This window comes from Corvus moneduloides, chromosome 20, assembly GCF_009650955.1.
Source record: "Corvus moneduloides isolate bCorMon1 chromosome 20, bCorMon1.pri, whole genome shotgun sequence".
NCBI classification, from domain to species: Eukaryota; Metazoa; Chordata; class Aves; order Passeriformes; family Corvidae; genus Corvus; species Corvus moneduloides.
This window is the reverse complement of record NC_045495.1, coordinates 4,605,318-4,630,729: the sequence shown is the minus strand read 5'-3', so window position 1 is coordinate 4,630,729 and position 25,412 is coordinate 4,605,318. Positions and strand designations below refer to the sequence as shown.

The 25,412-nt window shown below is 54.2% G+C and overlaps 4 protein-coding genes and 2 non-coding genes across 8 annotated transcripts in view; 1 reads left to right on the top strand and 5 right to left on the bottom strand.

The window, feature by feature from the left end:
* The window catches only part of SMG6 (SMG6 nonsense mediated mRNA decay factor), a 105,738-nt gene extending 98,438 nt beyond the window's left edge, over window positions 1–7,300 (bottom strand). Inside the window, 7 exon segments of the mRNA XM_032129869.1 lie at window positions 444–522; window positions 1,136–1,242; window positions 1,936–2,046; window positions 2,735–2,927; window positions 4,521–5,207; window positions 5,209–6,274; window positions 7,190–7,300. Coding sequence (XP_031985760.1) covers window positions 444–522; window positions 1,136–1,242; window positions 1,936–2,046; window positions 2,735–2,927; window positions 4,521–5,207; window positions 5,209–6,274; window positions 7,190–7,280 — 2,334 coding nt within the window. The 5' untranslated portion in view covers window positions 7,281–7,300.
* Window positions 7,301–7,348: 48 nt separating this feature from the next.
* SRR (serine racemase) lies at window positions 7,349–9,471 on the top strand. 3 transcript variants are annotated; one of them, XM_032129876.1, is made up of 7 exons: window positions 7,349–7,523; window positions 7,722–7,857; window positions 8,043–8,146; window positions 8,220–8,339; window positions 8,423–8,497; window positions 8,716–8,925; window positions 9,188–9,471. In XM_032129876.1, the coding sequence occupies exons 1-7, from the start codon at window positions 7,356–7,358 to the stop codon at window positions 9,383–9,385; spliced, it is 1,011 nt and encodes a 336-aa protein (XP_031985767.1). In that variant the 5' UTR covers window positions 7,349–7,355; the 3' UTR covers window positions 9,386–9,471. The 3 variants fall into 3 exon arrangements, with proteins under 3 accessions (XP_031985767.1, XP_031985768.1, XP_031985769.1); XM_032129877.1 differs by having other exon boundaries at window positions 9,117–9,208; XM_032129878.1 differs by lacking the exons at window positions 8,220–8,339; window positions 8,423–8,497.
* Window positions 9,472–9,803: 332 nt separating this feature from the next.
* Window positions 9,804–15,763, bottom strand: TSR1 (TSR1 ribosome maturation factor). Its single transcript, XM_032129870.1, has 15 exons — window positions 15,611–15,763; window positions 15,434–15,537; window positions 14,946–15,162; window positions 14,732–14,866; window positions 14,030–14,457; window positions 13,610–13,769; window positions 13,155–13,318; window positions 12,675–12,871; window positions 12,096–12,258; window positions 11,786–11,896; window positions 11,331–11,463; window positions 10,857–10,973; window positions 10,451–10,591; window positions 10,266–10,340; window positions 9,804–10,169 (listed from the first exon to the last, which is right to left on the bottom strand). The coding sequence occupies exons 1-15, from the start codon at window positions 15,717–15,719 to the stop codon at window positions 9,991–9,993; spliced, it is 2,433 nt and encodes an 810-aa protein (XP_031985761.1). The 5' UTR covers window positions 15,720–15,763; the 3' UTR covers window positions 9,804–9,990.
* On the bottom strand, window positions 11,191–11,283 carry LOC116454175. The gene has a single exon (XR_004244030.1). It is a non-coding gene; the product is annotated as a small nucleolar RNA SNORD91 family (small nucleolar RNA).
* LOC116454174 lies at window positions 12,528–12,618 on the bottom strand. Its single transcript, XR_004244029.1, has one exon. It is a non-coding gene; the product is annotated as a small nucleolar RNA SNORD91 family (small nucleolar RNA).
* A 2,071-nt stretch (window positions 15,764–17,834) lies between the features above and the next one.
* Window positions 17,835–25,323, bottom strand: POLDIP2 (DNA polymerase delta interacting protein 2). The gene is made up of 11 exons (XM_032129875.1): window positions 25,129–25,323; window positions 24,530–24,611; window positions 23,844–23,941; window positions 23,196–23,292; window positions 22,647–22,722; window positions 21,939–22,046; window positions 21,565–21,701; window positions 20,579–20,605; window positions 20,268–20,393; window positions 19,787–19,866; window positions 17,835–18,307 (listed from the first exon to the last, which is right to left on the bottom strand). The coding sequence occupies exons 1-11, from the start codon at window positions 25,305–25,307 to the stop codon at window positions 18,193–18,195; spliced, it is 1,125 nt and encodes a 374-aa protein (XP_031985766.1). The 5' UTR covers window positions 25,308–25,323; the 3' UTR covers window positions 17,835–18,192.
* Window positions 25,324–25,412: the final 89 nt, after the last annotated feature.

Here is a 25,412-nt window from a genome sequence, read left to right as displayed (position 1 = left end):
CACATCTTCCCTGAAGTCAGTTTTCCTGCACGGCTGGCATAGCCAGCACAACTGAAACCCGAGGAAGTCACGTGTGGATGCTGCTTAGACCAATGCCCACAGGTTCAGCGATAAGACACCACACAGATGGCTCTGAGCACAAAAATTTCATGCAAAAAGTGGGCTGTGTTTTCAGCTTTAAACAGTTAACACTCTCGACAGCCCACAGAACAGTCCCCAAAATCCCTGAGGGAGTAGCGTGTATCTGACAAAGCTGCCTGGAGCCATAGCAGCTGGAACCCACACAGCACATCCTGCCATCAGCTTTTTTTTTCTTCTAAGAAAAAAACCCCAAACCATCTGAGCACTGCCCTAAACAATGCCTTTCCCCACCAGATGGAATCTCACAGCCATCCCAGAGGCTCTCCCTGTGCCTGCACATCCTGGCAGGAGGAGCATCTCACCGTGTAGATGGCCAGAAGTGCCAGCTGGTTGTATGGGCGGCCGTTTTTGGGAGCAATTTGCTGAGCCTTCAGGTACCAGCTGGGAAGGGAAACAACAGAGAGAAAGGGTTACTGAAAGGACATCAGGCTGCCTTCCGTGTCCTCAAGGGTGCAGAACTCCCCTTGGAACTGGCATTTCTGCAGGGAACGGGCCCTTCCCACAAGTGCCCTCTGCCTGCAGGAGTGAGCATCCTGGGGAAGGATGAGGCACTGGACAAGAGAGGGCAGATCCAGCTGCAGAAGGAAATACCCCTGGCTCACCCCACAGACGAGCAGGAAGCAAGCAACAAGTGCGGGTAAGTTCTGATGGAGTGAGAACGTATGCATGCAAAAGCCACCAGAAAATACAAGAGCAATTCTGCCAGGCTCAGTGGCCTAAACCCTCCCTGCTGCAGGATCAGCACAGGACAACTTCCACAACCTCCACTTCTAGATGGAGGATGGCTGGATCTGGCAGCTTGCTCTCTGGAGCAGCAAAATCCAGCTACATCTTTCAGCTTTACAGGACTGCTACACAACAGAGGAGTGGACAGACTTTAAAAAGGAGGAGAAAGACTTCTTTGGCTAGAGGCAAGTTCAGGGATGAAATGACATCCATCCCTGGTATCCAGAGGCAGAGCTGTGCTGCAAGGACACAGCAGCTGAGTGCCTACCTGCGGGCCTTGCCGTAGTTCGCCGTGTCGTTGGCCTGTTCCCTGTACCGGCAAATGTCCCCCTGGCAGATCATGCACCTCTGGGCACTGATCAGAGCGTACTTCACCTGCAAAGGAGCAGCCATGGACCACCTGGGACACAGCCCTGACTCACCTGCAGACCCAGCGAGCCCGCAGGGGTTGTACAGAGCCAAGAGGAGGTCAGTGACACACTGAAGGTCTCACAGAAGGGCAGCAGAATGACATGACAAGGCTCCACAGCACTGGTTCAGCATTTGCAGGGCCAAGCCAACCCCCTAAACACCTTCTCTCTGACACAATATCCCACCTCTCTTCAGAAGGGAGTTGTTCGGTCCATGACCAATTTGAGGACAGCTGTTAGATAAACACATTTCTCTGGGAATGGAGCTGGACTAAAATATCCTTTCCCAGCTGTCCCTTGCACCTGCACTCACAGCTCAGGGCAACACGTCAGGGAGGCAGCACAACTGCCAGCTTTCCCTCATTATTCTGGATTCCACAGGCAGAAAAAAAGAGATGGTCAGGGTCCCTTTGGACACTTCTTTCCTTTATTAGCTCTGCTCACAGAACTGGTACAAAACAAGTTCTTTGCAAAGGAAACTAAGAAATGGTACTGCACCAGAGTGCAGAGTTCTCCAGCAGCTGAGAAAGATTCCCTGCAAACAAACTGGCTCTGCTTGGAGGACAGCTGCCTGCCCCTTGGCAAGGGCAGCACACTGAGTTCAGCACCTTGCACAGGATTATCAGGATGAGAAGTCTCCAGGAGGAAGCCAACCTACCATTTTCCTGAGAGGTTTACTGCGGATGGCCATCCCATCCATGTAGTCCTCAAGCTTGAACTGGTAGGACACCTGCAGCTTCTGGAGGAGGCTGTCAAAAAAAGAAGAGCCCTGCAAAACACACACGCACACACACACACACTTGGATGTTATGATCTTTCTGATGACAAGCACAAAATCACCACACCATCCCTGCCTCATTGAAGAAAGGAGGTCCCTCTCCCTGAGGTTTGGGCTGTTTCCCTTCAGAACACAATAAGGAGGTTGGGGAATCTCCAGCCTCAGAGGTTTTGAAGACTGAGCTACACAAAATCAGGACTGACTTGATTTAGTGTTTAACGAGTCCTGCTGTGAGCAGGAGGTTGGACTAAAGGCCTCCACCATCCTAATTCTGTAAAACACATTCTTTCAGGTCTCTCAGCCTCCCTGGTACAAAGACTAAACTGAGCTGCAGTTTTACAGAATGACTTCCAAGCAAATTTGGTAAAGATGGCACAAGCACCTCCAGGAACACTTCTGTTTAGCTCCACTTCATTTTAGCTTAAATCAATTTCTTATTAACACAAACACAGCAAAACAAACCTGGTTTAAATTGTTACAGATGTCTACCTAAACATACACCTGCCACACTAAACCATAATGTGTCTGAGCATCCTCTTTGCATATGGATGACATAAGGAATCTGAACTCATGCATAGGATCAAGACAACCAGTTGTCCCATTACACCATCCCTTTCTAAAAACCAGTCAATCCCACCCAAAGGTTTAGTGGAATTCGGGGATGTTTCTCTCTTCTTACCTCATCTAGAAGCAAGAGCAGTTTGTTTCGAATTTCCTGGGCATTTTCCCCCTGAGGGTCCTTGAGGAGCTGCCGGAATTTCTCAATCACCTGGTAAAAAGCATTTTTCCACAGTAACTGGTCCACGTTCTGGGTGTCAGAGAACTCAATGTCCATGAGGAGGCACCGTTCATAAAGCTGCAGCATCTCCACCCTACAGCAAAACACAGTCAGGGAGTGGTCAGTGCAACAGCTCCTCCTGAGCACAACGTCTGGGCCAGGAACAAACACACAAAGAACCCCGGGGCAACAGAGTTCTTGCCATTAAAATGACCCCCATCCCCCCTTCCATCCAACCAAAATACACAGCAGAGCACAGACCCTGCTTCCTCAAAACTGAATGAGTTGGGAACATCACAGCCAATGGAAATAAAGTCTCAGAGTCCCAGAAATCACGTTCCCCTCGTCAGCTGCCCACAGCCCTGCCTGGATGCCAGAGCAGAATTCCTCCCCCAAATTTAATAAAATAACTGCAGACTAGGAACAGCTCTGAAATAGCGGGGTAAGTTAATGGTACAGGGGATCCTCAGCTGTTCCTGCCTTAGCAGCCTTATTCCTTTTAATCTTTCAAGTCCTACAGAAACAACAGGAGAGCGTGGATGGTAAAACCTGGAGCAAAGCCAGATGGCAATACCTGGAAGAGCCTGACAGGATAAGAGAAGGATGCACAAAGCACAGAGCCAGGATGGGCTGCCTGACCCCACACAGGCCCCAAACCCTGCATATGCACCTGAAGAGCACAAACACCAAGGGAACTGGACATTTCTGCAGATGGACATCGGGTAAGAGTCCCCACACAGCAGGCAGCAGGCACTCGGACACAGGCAGGACACAAGGGACACTGCCAGCAGGGACAGGGTCAACTGTGCCCATGTTCCCAGGGCAGCGTGGGCTTCCACAGGCCACAGCATCACTCCACAGTGCTTCCTCTCCTTCCACACTACAGTTCTGGGTAACCTCAGCACCTTGAGGAAGACCTGAAACCTCTGGTGCTGCTTCAATCACAGACATATCCCACCCTGTGGTCTATAGAGCGAGTGCCCAAAACACAGAACAAGCTCTGAAATGAGCTCGCTTGCTAGATTTACTGCCAGTCAGCTCTGAAAATCAGCCTCCAGAGAAGCCCTGCAGACACAGGTCACAAATAAAGGGGAAAGATGCCAACTAGAAACTTGTTACAGCCCATGTTAACCACCCTCCAGAGCAACAGCGTTACTTCTCTCTTGCCAGCCTGGCATCACCAGCTCAAAAAAGTGTCACCACGCTGAGTGGCATCAAGAGCAAAACTACACAGCACTGGAAAGGCACTGCCACTGTTGCACAGCACCAGGAATACACAAAATGCTTCCTGAGCACACGCTGAGGATAGGTAAGAAAGCAGAAGTCTGATGACAAAAACAGAGAGCTCTGGAACTGAGAAACATCAGCTCCAGCAAGAGCCAGAAGAACCAAAAAGCTGCAGCAGGTACTTGTCCTGCTCCTCTGTGTCCCTGCAAGGCATTCACTGAGCACAAGAAGCCACCGCTTAGCTCTCAGCCCAGGGAAATGACATCCATCCTCACCCACAGCTTCCTTCCACCACCCACACACCACTGGCACACAACAAACAGACCCAGCACAGCAAAAAGCAGCAACCCAGCACCCCATCTCCCAGCCTCTGAGACACAGAGATCCCCAGGGAGACACCATTCTCTTGTATTTCACCCTGGAAATGACTCACTCCCCCCTCTACAGCCCACCCACGAACCTCAGCTGGGCCATCTTCTCCAGCCCCTCCGGGCTGATGCGGTCTCTGGACAGGAGGTTGCTGAGCTGCTGTTCCTGGTTCCCAGCCTCGCGCAGGAGCTTGCTGAGCTCCTGCTGCTGCATGTTCCTCATCTGCTGCTCCATCTCGGGGCTCAGAGGAGTGGGGGGGAGTGGGCCACACAGGTACTGCCCTGCCTGGCCAGGGTACCCGGGGTAATAGGCTCCTGGGTACACCCCGTTGGTTGGACCCATAGGGTACTGCAGGGAATATCCACCATACGGATACTGGGGGCCTTGCCCGGAGGCACGAGGGTAATAATAGGGATTGTCAGAGTTTTGGAATTTATAGTAGGAGGGCTGGGCCTGGCGGGCTTCCCCCCAGGAGGTGGGGCTCACTTCATCATCCGTGTCTAGGAAGTGAAGCTGAGCAGTCTGGCTCTTCAGGGCGGGTTTTTGGTCCGGGTTGTTTGGGTCCCACAGCCGGCGGGCAGTGCCACCTCGGCCCCGGCTCCGGGGTCCTTTGCTGCCAGCCCCGCCCAGCAGGAGCCTGGGCGTGGGGTGAGTGGCTTCAGGGACACCCACTGAGCTGGCAGAGAGGTCCGTGTTGGCAGGCAGGAACAGAATCCCACGGCCCCTCCCTTGGGGCTCCCTGCTCTGGCTCCTCGCCTCTGAAAGCTCTAAGGCCTTCAGGGACTTTTTTTTTATCTGTATCTGCCAGGCTGACGTCCCTGTTCATGGTCCTGCTGTCAAATGTGACTCGAAAGGGTCCCTTGACTTCCCTGCCATTGCTGCTCCACTCGCTCTCACTCCTGGAAGCTCGGCTCTGCTCCGAATGCCTCCTCCTGTCCGAGTTCCTGCTGGAGACGTACGCTTCTGCCTCATCAATCCTGTCGTCGTCCAAGGAGTCGGTGGAGGACATGGAGAGCTGCTTCCTAGGCCGTATCCTTTCCCTGGCACGCTCCTGCCGCCTCTCCACCCCATCCACGAGCAGGGCTCCATCTGTGCTGTTGTTACTTCCAGCTGAGCTCGTGCTGCAGGTGCGGTACCGGCTCCGCCGCTTGTCCGTGCGGGAATAGCGCTTGGTAGAGCCCAGCTTCCCCGGCAGCACCTCATCCCCCATCCTCCTCACCCTGTCACTTCGCTCTGCTCGTCTCCCTTTATCTCCCCTGGAGGCTTTCACTGCTTCCCCTGCCTGGCTCCCCTCTCTATCCTCCTTGCTTGATTTAATTCTCCTGTTGGTGTCTTTTCCAGCGCTTTTCTCGGTCTCTTCATCTCCCTCGACTTTCAGCTGCTCCATCCTCCCGGTGATTTCCTCGCTCGCTGACCGCAGGGAGGGTTCTTTAGCAGCCGAGTGCAGGCGCTTCCCAGGCTGGTAGATCTGCTGGTCTGGTTTCTTGGTTCTTCTGGGGGTCTTTGGACACCACTCATCCACAATGGGCTGCTTAGATAAGTTTTCCTGGCTTTGCAGGCTGCCTTTGGTCTCTGTTTCTTCCTTGTCCTGTGAAGGACCGTTCTGCTTGGGGCCATCACTTTTGTCCCAGTCCTCCACAGCTGGAGCTCCCATTCCCACAGAGTCCTTGTCCCCAGCACTCTCCTCCTTGTCATCCTCAGCTCTGCTCCTTTCCTTCTCTGAGGCTTCCTGCTTTGGTGGCACAAGTTTGCTCCTCAGTCTGGAGAGGCCGGGCTTGTAAATCTCCTGGTCTGGGCGCCTGTTGTCTTTGCGATGCCTCGGCTCCTTCACCTCCTTCATGTTTTCTGGGGAAAAACAGACAGTAGGAACTCATTCCCAGGCACCAAAAAATACCACGACAAATATTCTAGGAGAAATATTTCAGTGCAAAGAGCCTGCCACCCTCAGGGCAGGTCCAGGAGAGATCTGAAAATCTATGTTAATATGTACAGGAAATCACAGAATAAGAGCAGCAAATGAGAAAGTGTAACACAGCTGACCAAATCCTTGGCCTGATCCATTTACAAACCCCGTCCTGCAACAGGTTTTGCCTCAACGCACCAACAAGGCACAGACAAAGCTCAACACGACACTTTAGCACAAGTAACGAGAGTAAAGTCGTATCATCACAGGCTCAGCAGCAGTCACCTGCCTGTTGTTGGTGCCAGAGCTGCCATCCCCCAGCCCCTGCTCTGCCAACAGACCGTATTGCATCAGAGACGCCTTTCCTCCTCGCTCACAATCCGGTAACGTTTCTCTCCTCCTCCCTTAACCGTATTTACACAAAAAATCGTTACAGAACCCAGGCCGGACCACGCACGGTTAAACAACCCACCAAAGCCGGGCCGTTCCCGCTGCATTCCCTAAACTTTTCCCCCTGTCAGCACCGCGCACCGGCAGCAGCCCCGAACCTCCACCGGTACCGAGGACTCGGCCCGGGGGACCCCGAGAGGCTGGGACCGACCATCCCGGGGGAAAGCCGCTCCAGCTGCCGCCGCCGCCCGCCCCGCAGCCTCCCCGTTCTCGGTGCGGCGCCGGCCGTGCGCTCCCACCCCGGACACCCCCGTGCCGGCGCCGGCGGGGCGGCAGCTCTGCCCCAAGCCCTACCCCAGGCGCTGCCGGGCAGTGCGGCCGCGGGGCCGTGCGCGGCCGCGGGGAGGTGCCGCTGCGAGGAAGGGAAGGCCCAGCAGCGGGTCGCGAGTGCCCCCGGCGCCCCTCACCTCGCCCGCCGCCGGCTGCCCGGGCCTGCGCCGCCACCATGTCCCGCAGCTCGGCGGCCGAGACGCGGACGCGCTCCAGCCCCTCCGCCATCTTGGCTGCGCCGGGGGCGGGCGGCGCCGACGGCGGCCGCACAGGGACAAACTGCCCCCGCGCGCACGCGCGCACATGGCCGCGCCGCCGCCGCCGGTGCTGGGAGAGGTGCGCGATGCGGAGCGGCGGCTGCGGGGCCGCGTCCACCGCACCCCGCTGCTCACCTGCGCCGGGCTGGACCGCATGGCCGGCCGGAGGCTGCTCTTCAAGTGCGAGCTCTTCCAGAGGACCGGATCCTTCAAGGTGCGCGGGGGTGGCGGCACTGCAAAGCGCCGGGGCAAAGGTCGCTTTTTCGACAGAGAGATTCGCGTTCCGCCGGTACCCACCAGCTCCTGCCACCCTGCACGGGTGCAGGACTGAGGGAATGGTGCGAGGAGGACATTCAGCCCAGCACACGGGCTCTGGGGCGGTGGCACACACAGTCCCGCGCTCTCCTTCCAGATCCGCGGTGCCCTGAACGCGCTGAGGAGCCTCGTTGAGGAAGGCGAGCGCTCGGGACGGGAGCTGCCCCGCGCTGTCGTGACACACAGCAGTGGCAACCACGGGCAGGCACTCGCCTGTGCTGCTCAGGCAGAAGGTAATGTGTACCACAGCCTCCAACCCCAGCTCCGAGAGGCAGGCACAGGGTAAATGCAGAGCTGGTCCCGTTGGAGAGAAGGACGAAGATCCCTCTCCTGAACCCATGCATTGCTTGCTCCTGCAGTGCTAACTGGCTGCTGTGCCTTTTGGGCTGTTGGATTTACTTCCTCTCTCATCCACCAGGGATTCCTGCCTACATCGTGGTGCCCCGGACAGCCCCGCAGTGTAAACAAGATGCCATCCGTGCCTATGGTGCCACCTTGGTGCCATGCGAGCCCAGTGACAAGGTAAGGCACAGGGAAGACTGGCCAAGGACACAGCCCAGCCAGAGTGAGAGGTGACTGCTGTGCTTTCCCTTAGTCCAGAGCTGAGACAGCAGCCCGTGTAGTCCAGGAGACAGGAGGAGTCCTGGTGCACCCCAACCAGGAGCCGGCGGTGATCGCAGGGCAAGGCACCATCGCCCTGGAGGTGCTGGAGCAGGTGAGGGAAATGCACAGCCTGGCCCTTGCAGGGGCACAGCAAAAAGGGAGACACAGAGTGTCAGAAGCTTCCTTTCTGCACAGGCACCCGAGGTAAATGCAGTGGTGGTTCCTGTTGGAGGCGGAGGAATGGTTGCAGGAATAGCAGTTGCCATCAAGGTAGGCAACAGCTCATCCAGGAATCTCCCCGTGGGAAGGTTAGGACTCTTAAGGCAGGCAGCAGCTTTTAAATTTAGGAAGAGCCTGCTGTGGAAGTCTGTGGGTGCCTGGGGTCTGCCTGGCAGCAGCAACAGGGCCTGCTCAGCCCCCTGCACGCACAGAAACAGGGGACAGGCATGTGCTAGTATCACCCAAATGGCTCCTCCTGCTCTCCCCAGGCTTTGAGGCCAGATGTGAAGGTGTTTGCTGCTGAGCCATGCAACGTGGATGACTGTTACCAGTCCAAGGTCCGAGGGGAGCTGACCCCCAACCTCCACCCGCGGGATACCATCGCAGACGCAGTAAAAACCAGCATCGGACCCAACACGTGGCCCATCATCAGGGATTTGGTTGATGATGTCCTGACAGTCTCAGAGGAAGAAATCAAGGTAAAGGTTCCCAGCTCCTTTCTCACAGTAGCTGCCAGCAGGCAGCTGCCTCCCTCCCCGCCCTGCCCCTCTGCTCTCACCCCAACACACTCCCAGAGCAGCACAAGCCCCCCTGTGCACCACTGCAGCTGTGACACCCACGCTGTCTCCAGCTGGAAAGGGCTGTTGGAAGCTCTGCTCTCCCTTCCCAGAGCACTGCAGGGATGCCCTGGAGCAGCCTGTGCTGGCTGCTAGGCTGACAGCTGCTGCCCTGTCCCGACAGCGAGCCACGTGGCTGGTGTGGGAAAGGATGAAGCTGCTGATTGAGCCAACAGCAGGCGTGGGACTGGCGGCCGTGCTCTCGGAGCAGTTCCAGGCAGTCCCCCGGGATGTGCAGAACATTTGCATCGTGCTGTGTGGGGGAAATGTGGACCTGAGATCCCTGACCTGGCTCACAGACCTCTCTGGGAAAGCGGAATGAGGATGGAGTGCTGTTGCAAGGAATGAAAACCTCACTCTCAGTTTGTGCAGTGGTTTGTGCACTACTAAAAACAGATCAAGTCCAAACGTTTGGGAGTTTTTGGGGAGGGATAAGGGAAGCTGGCATTGGTCTCGGAGGGGACCTGGAAACAAAGCACTGCCTGTTCTCCCCTCCCCAGCTGCCTTGCTCTGGGCCAGGCCTCCAGAGAGCTGCACTCAGTCACCCTTCCCCAGCTGCTACTTGGCTTTTCTTTCTCAGCATCACAGCAACTGCCAGCAAACTCCTTCACACAGAAAATCCCCCCCACAGCCCATGTGGCAGGGCATGAGGGACAGGAACAATCCCAGTGGGCCAGGGGGGGTTCAGTGGACATGGGGGGCACACAGCCTCCTGGCCACCACCAAGACAGAGGCACTTAGGCATTTTTGACATTTTCCATTAAAATAAATAGCTATAGCTGGTACCTGAGCAGCAGCTGGCGACACAGCTGCCCCTGTACAGACCCCAGCAGTAACACGTCCAAGGCATCAGTGCTGTCCTCACAGTGCACGGGCCAAGAACAGCATCCAAGGAGCCAAGGCACAAACTCCAGCCATGCTGGAGACTCATTCCATTTCCACCTCCCGCTCTGGCAGCGTGCTCTCACTCCTCACCCACGGCACAGGCTCTGGGACATGGGGGTCATAAGTCCATTTGGGAAAAACACGCTTGTAGAGGTTCAGCAGCACCGTGTCCTGGGACTTGAGCTGCCCATCAAAGTGGCACTTCATGTGGCCATGGGTCCCTAGGCAGAGGGCAGAAGAGGCCATTAGCAGTCTCTCTGGCCCAGGAGGACCACACCATCCCAGCAGCACAGAGATAAACACCAGATCAAGCCTACCCAATGGCTCCTTGATGTGCCCTCTGCGTCCCCACTTTGTCCTCAGCTCCACGGGCTTGAACCACATCACATCCTCTGGAGATGAAAACACGAAAGGCAGGTAAGGAACAGGCTGTGCTGCACCAGCATAACCATGGGCACAGTTCTGCTTCCAGAGCCCCTCTTCCCCCAGAGACGAGCTGTACCTCTGTTGAAGAACATGTATCGCACAACAGCCATCTTGGTGAAGATCTTGAAGGGGTGGCCACTGAGCACCAGGCGCTTGATGACGATCCTGTCCGGGTCCACGGAGAGCAGGGAGCCCGTGGCAATGAGGTCATGCATTCCTGCCAGGCAGAGTCACCAATGCACCAGGGCAGGTGCCTCCATCACCCCCTCCTCACCACAAACCCCTTCCCCAAAGGGCTCCAGGCCCAGAGCACCCCCACAGCAGGCACAGACAAGTGACAACAGGGATGGAGATGAGCTCATCTCAATCAGCAGGAAGGGGACAGTTTTTTCAAGTCATACTTTCTAGAGAGATGCACTCATAAGCACAGTATGGGGACAGTTTGTCTCCAGACACCACCTCCTCAGCATTTATCAACTCACCGTTACTTCTCTGTTTGAAAAGCAGCACTGAGGCAGGAGGGAAAGTGATGGGAGCGTAAACAGTCACCACCAGGGCAGCATCTGGGCGCAGGAAACGCTCCAGCTTGTGCTTATCAGCTAGGACAGAACAGCAGTGATCCAGTTCAGGCCAACAGCAGTCTTCAGAACTCTGGGAAACCCCAGAGAGCTCATTCTTCCCTGTCCAACGAACACCCCTCCTCTGCTGGCACTGAGTATCTGGGAATGAAGGTGATCCTCTGGCATGGAACCTGGACCTCGCCTGGATCAGTGAACCACCTTTCCCAAGCCATTCTATTCCCCATGATTTAGTGCCTGCCCTGGAAGCCTCAGAGCCTAGGAGTGATTCTTCACAAGAGTCCTTCAGCCAGGTTCAGACACCACGGCTAAGACATCACAGGCTTCCTGCTCTAGAATCCCCAACCCCACTCCTGGTGTACCCAGTCCCTGACAAACCTGAGGTGTGCTGGGAGAACAGGGGGGATGCTCGGAAGCGTCTGAACCCGCAGTGGAAGATCAGCTCCTCCTTGGCCCTCACTGGCTCGCTGTTGCCCGGATGCCGACGCACCAGGAAGTTCAACACGGACATCTGGAAGAGGCAGCACAGTGAGGGGCTGCTGGCAGGGCTGGCAGGGGATGGTGGGCAGCAGAAAGCACCAGGACATTGCAGCAGAGATGAATGCCCTTGAAAATGGGGTCCCAAAATGTTACTAGTCACCAGTGCCAGGCTCAGACACTTTATCCTAACCCACCCCCCCCGGCAGCTTCTGTGTGCTCTGACCTGCTTTGAAACAGGAGTGATGTGGGGAGATTCCAGCCCAAACCCTCTGCAGCCAGACCCTGTCCAAGCCATGCAGCCTGAAGGAGCAAGGAGCTGCACATCCCTCCAAGGTATCATCCCTTTTGTTCACCTTTTGTTCATGGGGAAGCAGCGAGAACAGGACCAGGGGTTTCCCTTCCTTGAAGCTCTCCATCACCGAGACAGGGACGTTGCAGACGTGAAGTGTAACGTACCAGCCCACCTGCCAAGACAGGAGCAGTTGTGAACATTTCTCTCAACAAAAAAGGTGTCAGAAGATGTGCCTGGATTAGGGAGGGAATCCAGGAAAAAATTGTCTGAACTTAAGGCTGAAGGATCCGCCCAACCACCTCCCTGATAAGTCACTCCTACTGGGAGCAAAGGAACACAGCAGGGAAAGAGGAGTTACCAAAGGGAGTTACCAAAGCTCCTTCAGTCTCCTCCTTCTCTATTTGTCTGAAGAGGTTCTTTCTGGTTCGGGAGAAGTCCTGGAACTGGAAGATCCTGGCATAATCCCTTGGAAGATTCTCTTTGGGGTCCCATGGAGAAGTCCGGAAGCTTTTCAGCCCCCTGTACTTCTGGAACCTAGAGAACAGAGCAGGAAAGACAAATTACTCCATCACTTGAGGTGAATCCCATCCTTCACCACCACCTGTGGTCTGCAAGATCTCATGCCTTCAGGGAGGGCAAAGGGAGCAAAGCAAACATTAGCCCTCAGGAAAGATCTTGGTGCAAAGAGAGCTAAAACCAGCAGCCAAATCTCCAAACAACCTGTCCTTGCCTCAGGGCCCACCCTCCTCCCTCTCCCAAGTCAGGACCCAGCTCTCTGGGTCCTCTCACTGCCAACTAGTACCTGCTCTGGAAGCCTCAGAGCCAAAGAGAGTCTTCACAAGAGTCCTTCAGCCAGGTTCAGACACCACGGCTAAGACATCATAGGCTTCCTCACCAAATTAAACAGGCACCTTGCAGCTCCTCTCCCAGCAAAGCATCCCATTTCTTACCTGACTCTGGCAGGCACATCCCGTGGCGTGTCCACCTCATCTGGAAACATCTCATCCATTCTCTCCTGTTTGTATCTCTCCAGCATCTGTTCATCCTCCTCCATCTTCTCGTCGTACTGGTCATCCCGCAGGCACTCGGACACGGTCATGGTCTCGCTCTCCTCCTCCCCAGCTTCCTCCTCACTGCTCTCCCCCTCCTGGCACAGGGCAGCACAGAGCCTGTGAGCACACAGAGCTGTGCATGCAGCACTGGCACCCTGTGTGTGCTCACACTGTATGATTTGCGATCCCAGCCCATCATTTTGGGGTCTAACAGGCCAAAAAAGCAACGTGATACATGTGGGGATTTAACAGTGGAAATCCAGGCAAGTTCTGGCTCTGTGTCATGCCCTTGCATAGAGCAAGTTGGAAGGACAGAATTGTCCTAGAACATGCAATAATGGCCTGGCAATCACCGGTGCTATCAGCTCTTGGAGGTACCTGGGAAACTGCCTCTTCCATCAGATCATCATCCATGTCATCATCTTCGTCATCATCATCATCTTTCTCACTGCCTTCTTCTCCATCATCCACAATCCAGGCAGCCTGGTACTTGGATGTGCCTTTGGGGACCTTCACCACCCTCCTGTTTGCCTTCAGAGAATCTGTAGGATTCCCACCAGTGGTTAATACAGGAACAATTCTCCTTCCCCTCAGCAACATTTATACCAGAACAACCAAAACCAGATCTAGACCAGAACTGCTGTTTCCCAGCAAAGAATTTGTCAGGACAGCCAAAATCTGCAAACCACACAGCCTGCTGGCCACCTGATGGGACTGGGGATGGAAGCCATCCCAACTAGGATGTTTCCTCACAGCCACCCTGGTGACAGAAGTTTCTAACAACCCTCCTAAGAGGGACAAGGAAAAGATACAGAACCATTGCTTCTGCTCACCCTCTGCTTCCTGCAGTTCTTCTTCAGTGGGCCACGTCTGCTCCCCTTCCATGGGATCAGGAACCACTTCTGACTGCAGGGACTCCTGCTTGCTTGGATCTGCCTTCATCAGGACCTTGACATCTTCCTCCATCTCATCAGCACCATTTCCAGAGTCATCCTGAAGGGTGAGAGCGGAGCTCCCAGCTCTAACACACCTCACTGAAGCCTGCAATCGGCCTCAAGTGAAACTCCCTTCGTGATGTCGCGACACAGCCTTCATTACACATGGCAGGCAAGGAACCTCAGCCCAGCAGCAGAACACAGACAGAACTCCCCTCTCCCCTCCCCTTGCCCACACACACCCAGCTGTATTCTCCACAATGGAAGTTTAGAAACTTCGTGTTCTAACAAGATTGGCAAAGCCTTCACCCCACACACCTGAACCTCCATGTCCTGACTCCTCTTCTGTCCTTTAACCACACGTGGGTTCAAAGAGAGGGGGTCTGGAGGGGCATCCACCTGGCTGACCTGGAAGTCCCCATGCCCCACAATGTGCACCAGGCTGTTCACATTGAGGGTCTGTCCCCGGACAAAGCCAGACACCTTCAGGGTCCCAACCAGGTCACTGTCCTGGCTGGGCACAAACTCAGCAGCACGGGCGAGCAGGTGAGCGCGGTGGTCCCGAAAAGCCAGGTGCCGCTGCTTCTGGGAGCTGAGGTGCCTCAGGAGCAGCGAGGATTCCTGCTCTGTGTTCAGTGGGAAGAGCTTGGCCTCAGGAAAGCGTTTCTCTATGGATTTGGAGAGTTTCTTCCTGGCATCTATCCTCTTCTTAGGGGGCAGGTCAGTGCCCCCCGGGACAGCCAGAGCTGCCGGGCAGAGAGCAAAGTTCAGGATCAGATCCTAAATCTTCTTATGTCTTTTTTACCAAACATAGGCAAATGCTTGGATGTCAGCAGCCCAAATGGCCAGATTTGCACCACCAGGTACAAAGGGAGTTTCGCTGGTGCCCAACAGGGCATGGAGCAATGGCCATAAACTGAAAGAACTTCCACCTCAACATAAGGAAAAATTTCTTTTCACTGACAGTAAATCTCTGTTAAGCAGCCCCAGAGCCCCCTAGAAGCCCAAAACATTTCTCACCATAACTGGGGAGCCCCTGTGCAAAGAGGCAAGAGAGGCAGTGCTCCCCAGCACTGTCCCAGCCATCCACAGGATCCAGAATGAACAGCAGGGAGTCAGCAACCTTGGCAAGGTCTAAGACAGCGTGAAGATCCCCTGCACCCAAAACACCTCCATTAGTGGGGCTGCCAGAGGTACCAGAACAGGAACCCAACCAACAGCGGTGCCTCCTCACCTGCCTGTGCTGTGACAAAGCGCCAGCGCTGCTTGAGCCGGGGGCAGAGGAGGGCAAAGCCACCAGCTCTGCCCTCATCTGCACGGACAACGGCCGAGTCCTGGCTCTGCAGCAGGCGCAGGGTGTCGTGGGCTGCAGCCCTGCTGTGCAGCAGCAGCACCACCACGAGGTGCGGGGGCCCGTCCCTGCTGCCGAGGTTGCGCTTCTCCGCCAGCACCTGCGGGCACAAGGGCAGAGCGTGAATCCCAACCCACGTCCGGCTCCTCTCGCGCCCCCCGGCCCACGGCACGATTCCTGCACACCGCAACTCGAACACACCCGGCCCGATAATGCTCCGCTTGACCCAAAGCGAACCGGCCCTGGCACCCACTCGTCTCCCCCGCGAAGACCCAAACCGGCTGTGTTACATCATCCACACCGAGACCTGCCCCGGCCCCATTCCGGCACAGACTCGAACCGACCCATCTCCCGCTCCCCGGGTGCCTCACCGCCTCCTTGCGCTGCCGGCGGAGCTGCAGCGCCTGATGCCGCCGGTCCACCCTGTTCAGGTCGCGGAGCCGCCGGCGGGGCTGGGCCTTGACGGGGACGCGGCCTGGGGGGAGGAAGAGAACGGTCAGGCGGGCCGAGGGCGGCGGGGAACCCGCGGGGAGCGCGTCCCGCCTCACCTCCAGCACGGCGCTGCGAGGAGCCGCTGTGTTTGCCGCCCTTGTGCGCCTTGTTCTGCTGCTTGAGCGGCCCGGGCCGGTGCGCGCCCGCCGCCGCCGCCATCACCATGCTGCTGCCGCCTCGCCGCCACCGCCCTACGTCACTTCCGGCGCGACGGCGGCGCGCGGCGACTCACGTGGGCGGCGAGAGGGAGGGACGGGATAGGACCGGGCCCGACCCCCGGGAAAGGAGCCCCGGGAAAGGAGCCCCGGGGCGGGGAGGGACGAACAGCGGGGTTGGTGCCCGTAGCGCCGCGGGGCAATGAGGGGCGGGAGCCAGAGCCGTTCGTTCAGCGGTTTATTGGTTGGTTCTTTTGTACAGGTATTTACACAGAGAGGGAGGACGGGGCTCGGCCGCGCTCCGGGAAGGGTCCCGAGGGATGAAGCACTTGGGGAAAGGCCCTGCCCAGCCTCTGGCATCGCGCCCAGGCCCCAGGGCAGGTCGGCGCTGCTCCCTCCGCAAAGCCTGATGGAGTGGAAACATTCCTACCGTGCCCCGGCCCGTCTGCTACCGGCAGCGCCGTGACCTCGGTCTTGCCAATCATTATCCAGCCAGGAATGTCTGTTCCTGGGCACAGGCCACAGCACAGTACCCAGCCGCGATGGGACATCACCCCAAACAACACAGCAGAGCCCCTGCCCCCGCATCACTCCATCCCTTAGGGATGCAGCTCTCTGCTGGTTACGGGAAGCATTAGGGCCACAGCACCCCAGGAACGCGGGTGAGGGGCAAGGTTAAACATTCACGGGGGTGCTGCAATTGCCAGTAAAGCTGAAGCAGCCCGAGGAGGAGGCAGGGCAGCTGCTACTCCCATCCCGACTGAGCAACTGCATGGGAAGGGAAAAGCAGGTTCCTAGAGGTTCCTGCTGCCTCTGAAGTTGAGGCATCTTCCCACCTCTTCCTCCTGAGAGGAAATCAGCAAGAGAGCAGCAATGGGGGGTTGTCAGCTGTGAACTGGTCTTTAGGGATCCTTTTCTACCCCTAAAAGCAGACTGGCTGTTTAGACCTTTGAAACTCTAAATACGATCATGTACTACCTGAGAGGAAGGAAGACACAAAATTAAAGAGACTGGTGACAGATGAACACTGCAGTGATTAAGTCTCTCTGTACAGGAATTCACTGGCTGTGGGACAGCATGAGAGTCTCTCCCAAAGGCTGTTTTTGTCCATTAGCCAAGACAGCCCACAGCACTGCCACAGCTCTGCCTTGCAGAGCCAAAGGCAAAGAGGCTGCTCAGAGGAGTCTCCAGGGAAGAGGGAATAACTGAGATACTTCTTAATCAAGGAAAACATCCCGTGAGTTAGTTATGCCTTGTCATTTAAGCAAGACTAGGGGAAGGAGGAAGGTTGGAAACTTTCTTTCCTAAGGTTATCACAAAGCCAAATACTTCTGCCTCTGAATCACCCTGAAGTCTGGAAACCCAGGGACAGCCAGAAGGGTCCCACACCATGGAGGCTGATGATCCTTGCAATCCTCAGAGCTGCTGAGAGCTGCTCTGGCTTTCCCACACGTCCATATGTTGTCATCTTACAGGGATTTCACTGACCTGCACAGTCCTGCAGGGCCCTCCAGACACAGGCTACCAAAAAAATCACAACCTGCCAAGCAGAGCAAGCACAAGCAGAAAGCCAAGCACTGCCTCACTGGCTGACAGCATTCCAAGTGAAAACAAGCATTCCTGTCAAGCTGAAACCACCAAGGAAATATGGATGCAGCCATAGTGTGAGCAGGGAAGAACCCTCCAGCAGCTGAGATGGAAATCCCTGCAGCAAAGCAAAGCCCTGGCAGGGGAAGAGCTCCCTTCAGCTCTCCTGTACCATCACAACACAGAGCCTGGTGCTCTGCACACACAGGACACCGTGACAGCACCTGCTCAGCACCATCTGTCACCCACTTTGTCCCCTCTGCACCCTCTTCTCTAAAAAAACCAGGGTTTGTATCACAGCACAAAGCCCAGACAAGCTGTGTGACGAGCAGTGCAGCTCACAGGGTGCTCCAACCCTGGCTGAATCCCAAAAAGCAGCTGCACTGCAGGAAAGCTGAGCTCACATTCCTGTTCCCTAAAGGAAGAGCAGCTCCTTCTGAAGCAGCAAGAACTCTGGGCTGACTCCACACGGGAGGGAGCAACAAGCTGGGACCGGCTGGATGCAAAGGCATGGCCTTGGTTTAGGAAGGAAGACTGGTTGCAACTGGAAGGGCCAGTTTATTAGAGAAACCTCACATTGCAGAGAAGTCACAACACATTGGAAAGGGTCCAGGCCTGCTGAGGGGGAGCCAGTCTTCTGCAGCAGCACAGATCTAAATCCCCCAAGCCCAGCAGGTGCCACAGAGGGAAAGGTTACCTGTAACACAGCTTATGTTTTACAAGCAGCCTGAGAGAGCCAGTAGTAAAGTTCCAAAAAAAGCCTCCCTGTCAGACAACAGTTAAAACAAAAATGGTTTAAAATGTTTAAAAGCTCCGTGTTCTTGGCTGCAGCATAAAGGGGAGGCAAAGGTCTACAACACACACAGGCCTCCGTGGGTCTGGGCACTCGCTCTGATCTACCAGTGAAGGCCGGAGGGAGGGGTCTTCTCATCTTTGTTGCTTTCCAGGGAAAAGGGTGGGATTCGGACATCAAAGTGGGAGCCATCAGGCCTCTCAAATCGAAAAGTGCCCCTGCAAAAATAATGGCAGAGATCACGCTGAGGCCAGGGACAGACACACCTAGGAAGGATGAGCAAGAAGGTAAGACCTGAGCTCTTGCATATCCTCAGGGTCCATCTGCAAGGCTGGTCCAGCAGCAAGGACATGGCTCAGCTGCAGAACATCTGCTGCCAAGATGACTCACTTATGGAGGACTCCTGGGCAGTTTTACATCACATCACCAACACATTTCCTGCACAAAGCTGTGATGATTGCAGCCCACAGGAGTCAAGCACCCTCCGCGCACCTGCAGCAGTGTTTACACAACTCCCACTCCCCAGGAGACAGAGCCATCTGAGCTATTTTTACAAGCTGGTTACACGTAAACTCAGATTTGTATTTCTTAGCAGGAGCTCCACTGGTTGTGTATGACACGAAGAAATCCCCTCAGATGTCATTTAGAATAGCTTCGGCTTTGCACGTCAGAAATGAACCTGCCTGTCCTGGTACAACCATTTGTTTGCTGCTCTCAACTACAGACAACTGTACTGCAGAACATGACATGGGCAAGAGGGTTGTGGAGATAAATTAACAGGTTCTCAGGACAGAGAAGACACAACTGAACACCAGAAGTCAAGCTGAGCAGCTTTTGAGCTGCAGAACCTTTGTCTCTTTCTCGCCAGGATGTATGCAGAGAGGGAAGAACTACCAGACCATCTGGTTTTATCTCCCCAGGGCATCCATTCGGGCAACTCAAAACGCTTCACATGGCAAACATGGTATTCCCTGTATGCAAAGAGCTGCTCTCCTGCTTTTCCCAACTCAAAGGCAGCTTAACTCTGAAGGAGATTTACTTAAAAAATGCAGGAAGACCTGTCATACAGAAGGCAAGAGGTGGCTGTGCAATCCTTGTCCACACAGAGGTGGCACTAAATAAGCCAAAAGGCAAATAAAGGGAAACTGCTTTAACCCCGAGGCACAGGAAAATAACAGCTCAGCTGGGCATTTCCCTCCCTGCACTTACAGAAGAAGAGACTTAAACACCAGTTAGACTGAAGGCCTTATCTGGTCTAAACTGGGAAAACCCCTGCATGCCAACTCCTGACACAGAAGTGCACAGGGATGGAGTTAAAGCCCAATCCTCTCCCAAGAGAGGGACACCAGAGCACACACCCCTGCTGCTGAGGGAATGATCAGCACAAGGCCTCGGCTCTTGCACCCAGGACCAAAAGGGAGAACTGCTTCATGTCTTTAAATCCAGTCTAGCGCAGACCACAGCAGGAGGATACATTATCCTGGAACCTCTCCTGGTGCAGAGAACCAACAGATCATCTTAACACTAACTGGGATACAGCTATAGAAAAGCTCACCAAATTTTAGCTACCATATATGCCCTTGTCCAGTCCACTTCCACCCAGCTTTCAGCCACAACCCCAGGCAGCAAACTGTACCCCAGCTCGCTGCTGGGGGATCCTACAGCCAAAACACTGTACAGCAATAAGGGCTTCTTACCACATGTGACCACTGGATGCCTGCAGGGAGACGTGGCTGCTGTACTGAAATGCTGGCTGTTCTTTGGACAAAACTGGCTCCTGAGAAGACAAGAGACCACTGGGCATCAGCAATCTTAACATTCTACCCCAGACAGGCATCAAGAGGAAATTTATACAGCAGGGGAAAAAAAAGAAACAACCACAGACCCACAGCCCAGCACCACTGCCAATTACACAGCAAACTGAGTAGTGCCAGAATCCCGTTATTATTCCAGTTTTCCCATCACCAGTCATTTAGGATCATTCTCCAATACTCAGTGTGAAGTTTCAGTTCATGCAAACAACAGATGAAAAGCTCACGTGACTTTCTTCATTGCTGGTTTCCCACTCCATCTATTTCCAGTGCCCACTAAGCAATTTACTGGCCAATCCACCCAAGCAAGCGAGAGGACTCCAGCAAAGGGCCATGCTTCCCCGAAAAAAAGCTGCGTGGTACCTACCCTTCCTACAACCCCACGGCCCCGGACTGTTTCCAAGGTGCCAGACAAGCTGAATATCCTCCAGTGTCGCTCTCGGAGCTGCACCACTTCACTGTCCAGGTTCTCCAGGCGAATACAGTAGCGCCACTGGACAGAAGAAAGACTCTTATCAAGAGCTGGAATCAGCTGCAACCAGTTGATAACCCACAGCTGATGCTGGGAAACAGTTTCCAGGCAAGGGCTACTCTCCCTCAGAGCTTATCACACAGCAGTGATGCCACAGCAAATAAACTCCTTCCCTTTAGCTGTTCCGTGACACAAAAGGCACTTACCCAGTAGACATGGGAATTCTGGGCTTCCTGTCAAGAGAAACAAAAGACTTTAGCAGCTGCCCTTGAACACGTGGTGCCAAAAACCTCTTCAGCTGTCAGCACAGCACCAGCACAGGGGCTCTCACTCCGTGCCAGGGTGACGCAGACAACTCACATGAGCACAGACAGCTGCTCTCCGAGGCCTTCCATCAGCAGAGCCTGGCACTGGCTGTGCTCTAAAGTAATCATGAGGTGGGAGATTTGCAAGGATCCCGTGACAACCCAGGGTTCATCTCCATGTTAATTATGCACTTTCTACAGATCTAGAAACACCCCTTTCCTGGCCTTCGGGCACCTGTTTTAGGACAAACATCAGCTGGACTCCACAAAAGTTGCAAATCCACACCAAAATGTGCACCTGCCACAGCTCAGGCTCCCCATCAGCCGTGCTCAGAAATCAAACTGCTGTGGGAATTCCCAGCTCTCCCACTCAGGAGTCTGTTGGAGCCGCATTATTTTGTATGGTCCACGTGGAGTTCTGTGCTATAAAGAGCACACGGTTATCAGCTAAACCCAGAAGGCTTTAGCCAAACCCTCTAAGCCAAACTAGAGGCAGGAAACAGGCAGGCAACCCCAGCTCATCACTGGGCAGGATAACAGACGTGTCTGTTGTTACAGAGCAGATGGCCCCAGTGCCACCTCACGTGGCTGAGGCAGTAACAGGACCAATTCACAAGCCTTCCTAAATAACTTGCTAGCACCGTTGTGCAGAACATTACAGGTTATTTCTCATCCTATTGATAACCAGCAAAAGCCAATATGCAGGAGCTGTTCTCCAAAAATACATGACAAAACAATTTCATGTTTATACCCAGGAGAACGAAACTGCAACTGTGGTTAAATGTCACTTCTTCAGTATGCAGAAAGTACCTTCAGGCAGCAAACTGGTCTTACAAAAACATGCCAGTGAAGCAAATGGCAGAATGAACAGAGCAGGCCAGACTTACCCTCATGCCCATGTAGAAAGGGATGACGGTGACACGGATGTTCTCCGTGGTTTCTCGGTGCACATCCGAGAGCTCCAGCCAGGGGTGGTTCTTCTCCTGCCACGCACACAAAGTATCCCTTGCTACAAAAGGTGGGACTGTGGGGAGGGAAAGGTGAGGTTTCATGGGGAGAGGCAACACTGTAGCTGGAGTGCTCTTCCCTCAAAACAATTCCTTTCACATAGTTTAAAAAAATTCAAAGGCAGCTTCACTGAAACAAACCCCAAGGTAGATGTGATTTTTATACCATATCCAAGATGATGGGGTTTGGGTACTTGTTCTAGAGCACTGCAAGCACGTGGCTCTGAAGAATTCCCTGTGAAGCCAGAATTTACCTTTTGTTTGGTCATACATGAGGAACCTCTCAAAGAGCTCATGCTGGATGGGCACTTGATCAGTGGAGCTGTAGGGAAGGATGTCTTCATGGCTTACATAGTCTAAACCTGAAAAAGAAACCCAAAAGCCATTGAACTTCCCCAGCAAAGAGCAGCTCAGAAGTCTCCTGGCAGAAAAATTGATCACACTAGTGAGAAGTTAGGAAAAGGATTTTGGCAGCAGAAGCCAAAGCTAATATCACAACTGCAAGGAAGAATGGAGGAGACGTGCCAGGAATAACTCTTGGCAGTGTTCTCCTGTGAGATTTTTCATGGAGTGACTCCTCTGATAAACACACACTGCCCTGCAAAGTGCCTGCACTGCCCCAAAAGCACTCTGGGCAGGAAATGCCCAGGACAGGAATAAATCCAGCTGTCCTGGTGACAAAGTAGAACAGCCCATATGCAGCTTGGTATGGGATCTGTGTCTCAAGAGCTCTGATTTAAATCAGACATGTCTGTGTCTGATCACAGAGTGCCCAGCTTCCAGCTATGCAAAGGGCTTCCTGTACTTTAGTCACTCTGTCGTCTCCAGCACAGCCCTAAGCTATGGAAAAATCCACTACAGAATGTCCTGCAGGAACTGCTGCTTCTCTGGCAGGAGTTGACCACTGATGACTTTTCTGACCTCACCTCACAACAGTCAGAGGCTGCAGGAGTTTTGCTCACCTGGGATGGCATAGAGGGCTCTGCTGTCATCATGATTTGCCAGGAACGTCACTGCTTCCGTCTGTGATCTCTGGGACTGAGAAACAGGGAGGTTTATGTCTTTCTGTGTGGATTGCTGCAGGACAGTTTCCAGTCATAGTTCAGTTCACTACTGGGGTTTATAAAGCACGTAATGTTTATTTCATCGAACCAATTCACCTCAGAACTTCTCTCCATTTAATTCCTCTAGGCTAACTCTCCACTCAAACAAGCGAGGAGCATTTTCAGTGCTGCAGCCCACATTCCCAATGACCTGTGTGCAACAGTGTAGGAATGACACCAGGAAGAGGAAAGGAGGTTGGAAAGGGGAAACACGATCCAGAAAACAGCCACATGACCTTCCAGATGATCTTTCTCAGGGAAAAATATACCTTGAAGAATAAATTTATCCAAAAATCCTACCCAATCCAGTTAGCCACCAAAGCCATTTTCCTTCAGTGCTTGTCCCTCTGAACCACTCATGTAGGAGAAGATACTCAAGTTTCAATAGCAAGATTGCTCATTACTTACTATATGTGGACAATCCCGGGCATCTATTAACACCTGGTAGTAAGTGTGTGTTTTGCCCTTGACCTCTTTGGAACCATGGCCTGCCACATTCTCGCTCCTAAAGAGAAAAGCAGAACTCTGAGCTCAAGCACAGGATGGAAGCAAATTCTTGTTACCAGAACCAAGTACTCATAAACAATGATTTTTTTTTTTTGAAGTCACATTTCACAGCCTGTAATCATTTGGTTGCACCCAAACCAAAGCCTCATCAGCCACCCACACAATGACAGACGAGCTGAGATGACCATGAGAGGTGTTTGGCACAGGCACAACAGCTCAGAGGTTCTTCCTGTTGGATCTAACTCAAAAAGGGAATTTTGTAGAATACAAAGTGACAGGAGCATGATTTTTTAATTGATTTTTATTTCCTTCACATATGCACACTTTCACCCTTCATACTTCCATCCTGTCTCTAATTAACACAAAATTAATACTCCGTACTTAATAATGAAGCATCTCCTCTTCAAGCACCTCTCCCAGTTTACACTCATACAAACAGACCCATTGCCCTCCTTGAAAACACTTGTTTACCCCAAAAAGGAAACTCACTACAAAACGTAAATGTAACAGTATGACAACATGAACCAGAATGAATCCTCAAATCCTTACTTTTCTGTGACAGGAGAAGCCACATCCCGATCATAAAGCCTGGCTTGCCAGGGAAACAGGACTATTCCTCGATAGCCAAACACACTGTGAAGGAAGAGCTGGAAGGAACAAATAATTACAGTTGAATCATTTTGAAAATCTGTTAACTGAGGTAAAACTACAAACATTTACAAAGGATTTAATGTGTGGGATGAGGATACAGGGACAATCACCACTGTGACTACCCAGAGCAGAAAGAAGGAACACAGTTTGGGATGAGAGGAGAAATCCATGTCATCTCTATCCTGTAGAAGGGAAGGACTAAACCAGTAATGCAGTAATAGAGCAGCAGAAAGGAGAGACTGCTCAGAAACAGATCTGAGAGCCTTAAGGGCAGGAATTACAAGTGTAGTTGTTATTTCTCAAATTCAGTGGTTGTCTCTTTGAATTCCTGAGGGAGAAAACCCCAAAACAAGACCAGTAGAGTAAATGCCATTGTCCAGCAGTTGCATTGTGCTGCAGATTCTTATCAACCTGCTATTGCCAGATGACTGACAAATTGCAGACACAGCACAGACAAGGAGCACTGAACTGTGAAACTCCTGGCCTGCTGCTGCTGAGATTTTCCTTATGGGAAATCCTTTGGCTGCCCAATCCCTGTGGCACCAGCCTGCAGGGTCAGCTGTGCCCCACCCTGAACCACCTACCTGGCCTGTCTCATATTTGCCATGCTGCTTCGGGGCCTCAAACACCCCCACGGTCTCCAGCACTTTGCCCTCGGGACGGTTCCTTGGAGCAGAGAGGCAGCTTGGAGGGTTTGCAGGGGCTGAAGCAGCCCCCAGGCCAGGGGGACACTGCTCCCCACCTTGTGCCTCCCTCGGGTACCCCACAAGAGCCCCACTATGCACTGGGCTGCCCAATCTCACTCCCTCCTCTGCTCTCCACCCTTTGCCAGTCCCCCCTTTCCCAACTGCCCTGGATGCCCTCACACAGCTGTCCCTTCAGCCCAATCCCCCACATCTCTGCCCTGACAACCCCCCCAACTCTTTCACAGTCTTCCCCCAGTGACTCACCACCCCCCAACCCACACTCCAACTCCTTCCCAATCACCCTCATCCCCAAACACCCTCTCACAGCCTCCTAACTCCTTCCCAATTTTCCCCAACTACCCGCACCCCAAACACCTCCTGCGAGCCCTCACCCCCTCCCAATCACCCTCAAACACCCCCTCACCGCCTGTCTCCCCTAGCCCCCCCAACAACCCCAACCCTGCGCCCCCCCCCCCCCAACCCCTCACAGGCCTCACCGCGACGAGAGGTGCCGCCGCGGCGGCAACAGCAGCGGCAGCGGGAGCACCGCGGCTCCCCCGGGGCCCAGGGCCCGCAGGTGGCGGGCGGGGGGCGGCTCCCAGAGCGGGGCCGGCCCGCGGGCCCGGGCCCGGCCCAGAACCGCCGCCACGTACCGCCGCGCCGCGCCGCCCGACATCCCACCGCCCGCGGCCCACAGTGCCCCGCGCGGCCCGCGCCGCTCCGCCCCGCCCCGCCCCCCGCGCGCGCCGCTCCGCCCCACCCCGCCGTCTCTATGGTTCCT

Coding starts and splice junctions, on each gene's coding strand:
- POLDIP2 (XM_032129875.1), bottom strand. CDS start 25,307: ATGTCGGGCGGCGCGGCGCGGCGGTACGTGGCGGCGGTTCTGGGCCGG. Junction 22,723..23,195: donor CCCGGGATTGTCCACATATA/GTAAGTAATGAG, acceptor CCTGTTTCTCAG/TCCCAGAGATCACAGACGGA. Junction 20,606..21,564: donor CTTTCTACATGGGCATGAGG/GTAAGTCTGGCC, acceptor TTCTCTTGACAG/GAAGCCCAGAATTCCCATGT.
- TSR1 (XM_032129870.1), bottom strand. CDS start 15,719: ATGGTGATGGCGGCGGCGGCGGGCGCGCACCGGCCCGGGCCGCTCAAG. Junction 15,538..15,610: donor CTCGCAGCGCCGTGCTGGAG/GTGAGGCGGGAC, acceptor TCCTCCCCCCAG/GCCGCGTCCCCGTCAAGGCC. Junction 10,170..10,265: donor GCACATCAAGGAGCCATTGG/GTAGGCTTGATC, acceptor CCCTCTGCCTAG/GGACCCATGGCCACATGAAG.
- SRR (XM_032129876.1), top strand. CDS start 7,356: ATGGCCGCGCCGCCGCCGCCGGTGCTGGGAGAGGTGCGCGATGCGGAG. Junction 8,340..8,422: donor CCCTGGAGGTGCTGGAGCAG/GTGAGGGAAATG, acceptor CTTTCTGCACAG/GCACCCGAGGTAAATGCAGT. Junction 8,926..9,187: donor TCTCAGAGGAAGAAATCAAG/GTAAAGGTTCCC, acceptor CTGTCCCGACAG/CGAGCCACGTGGCTGGTGTG.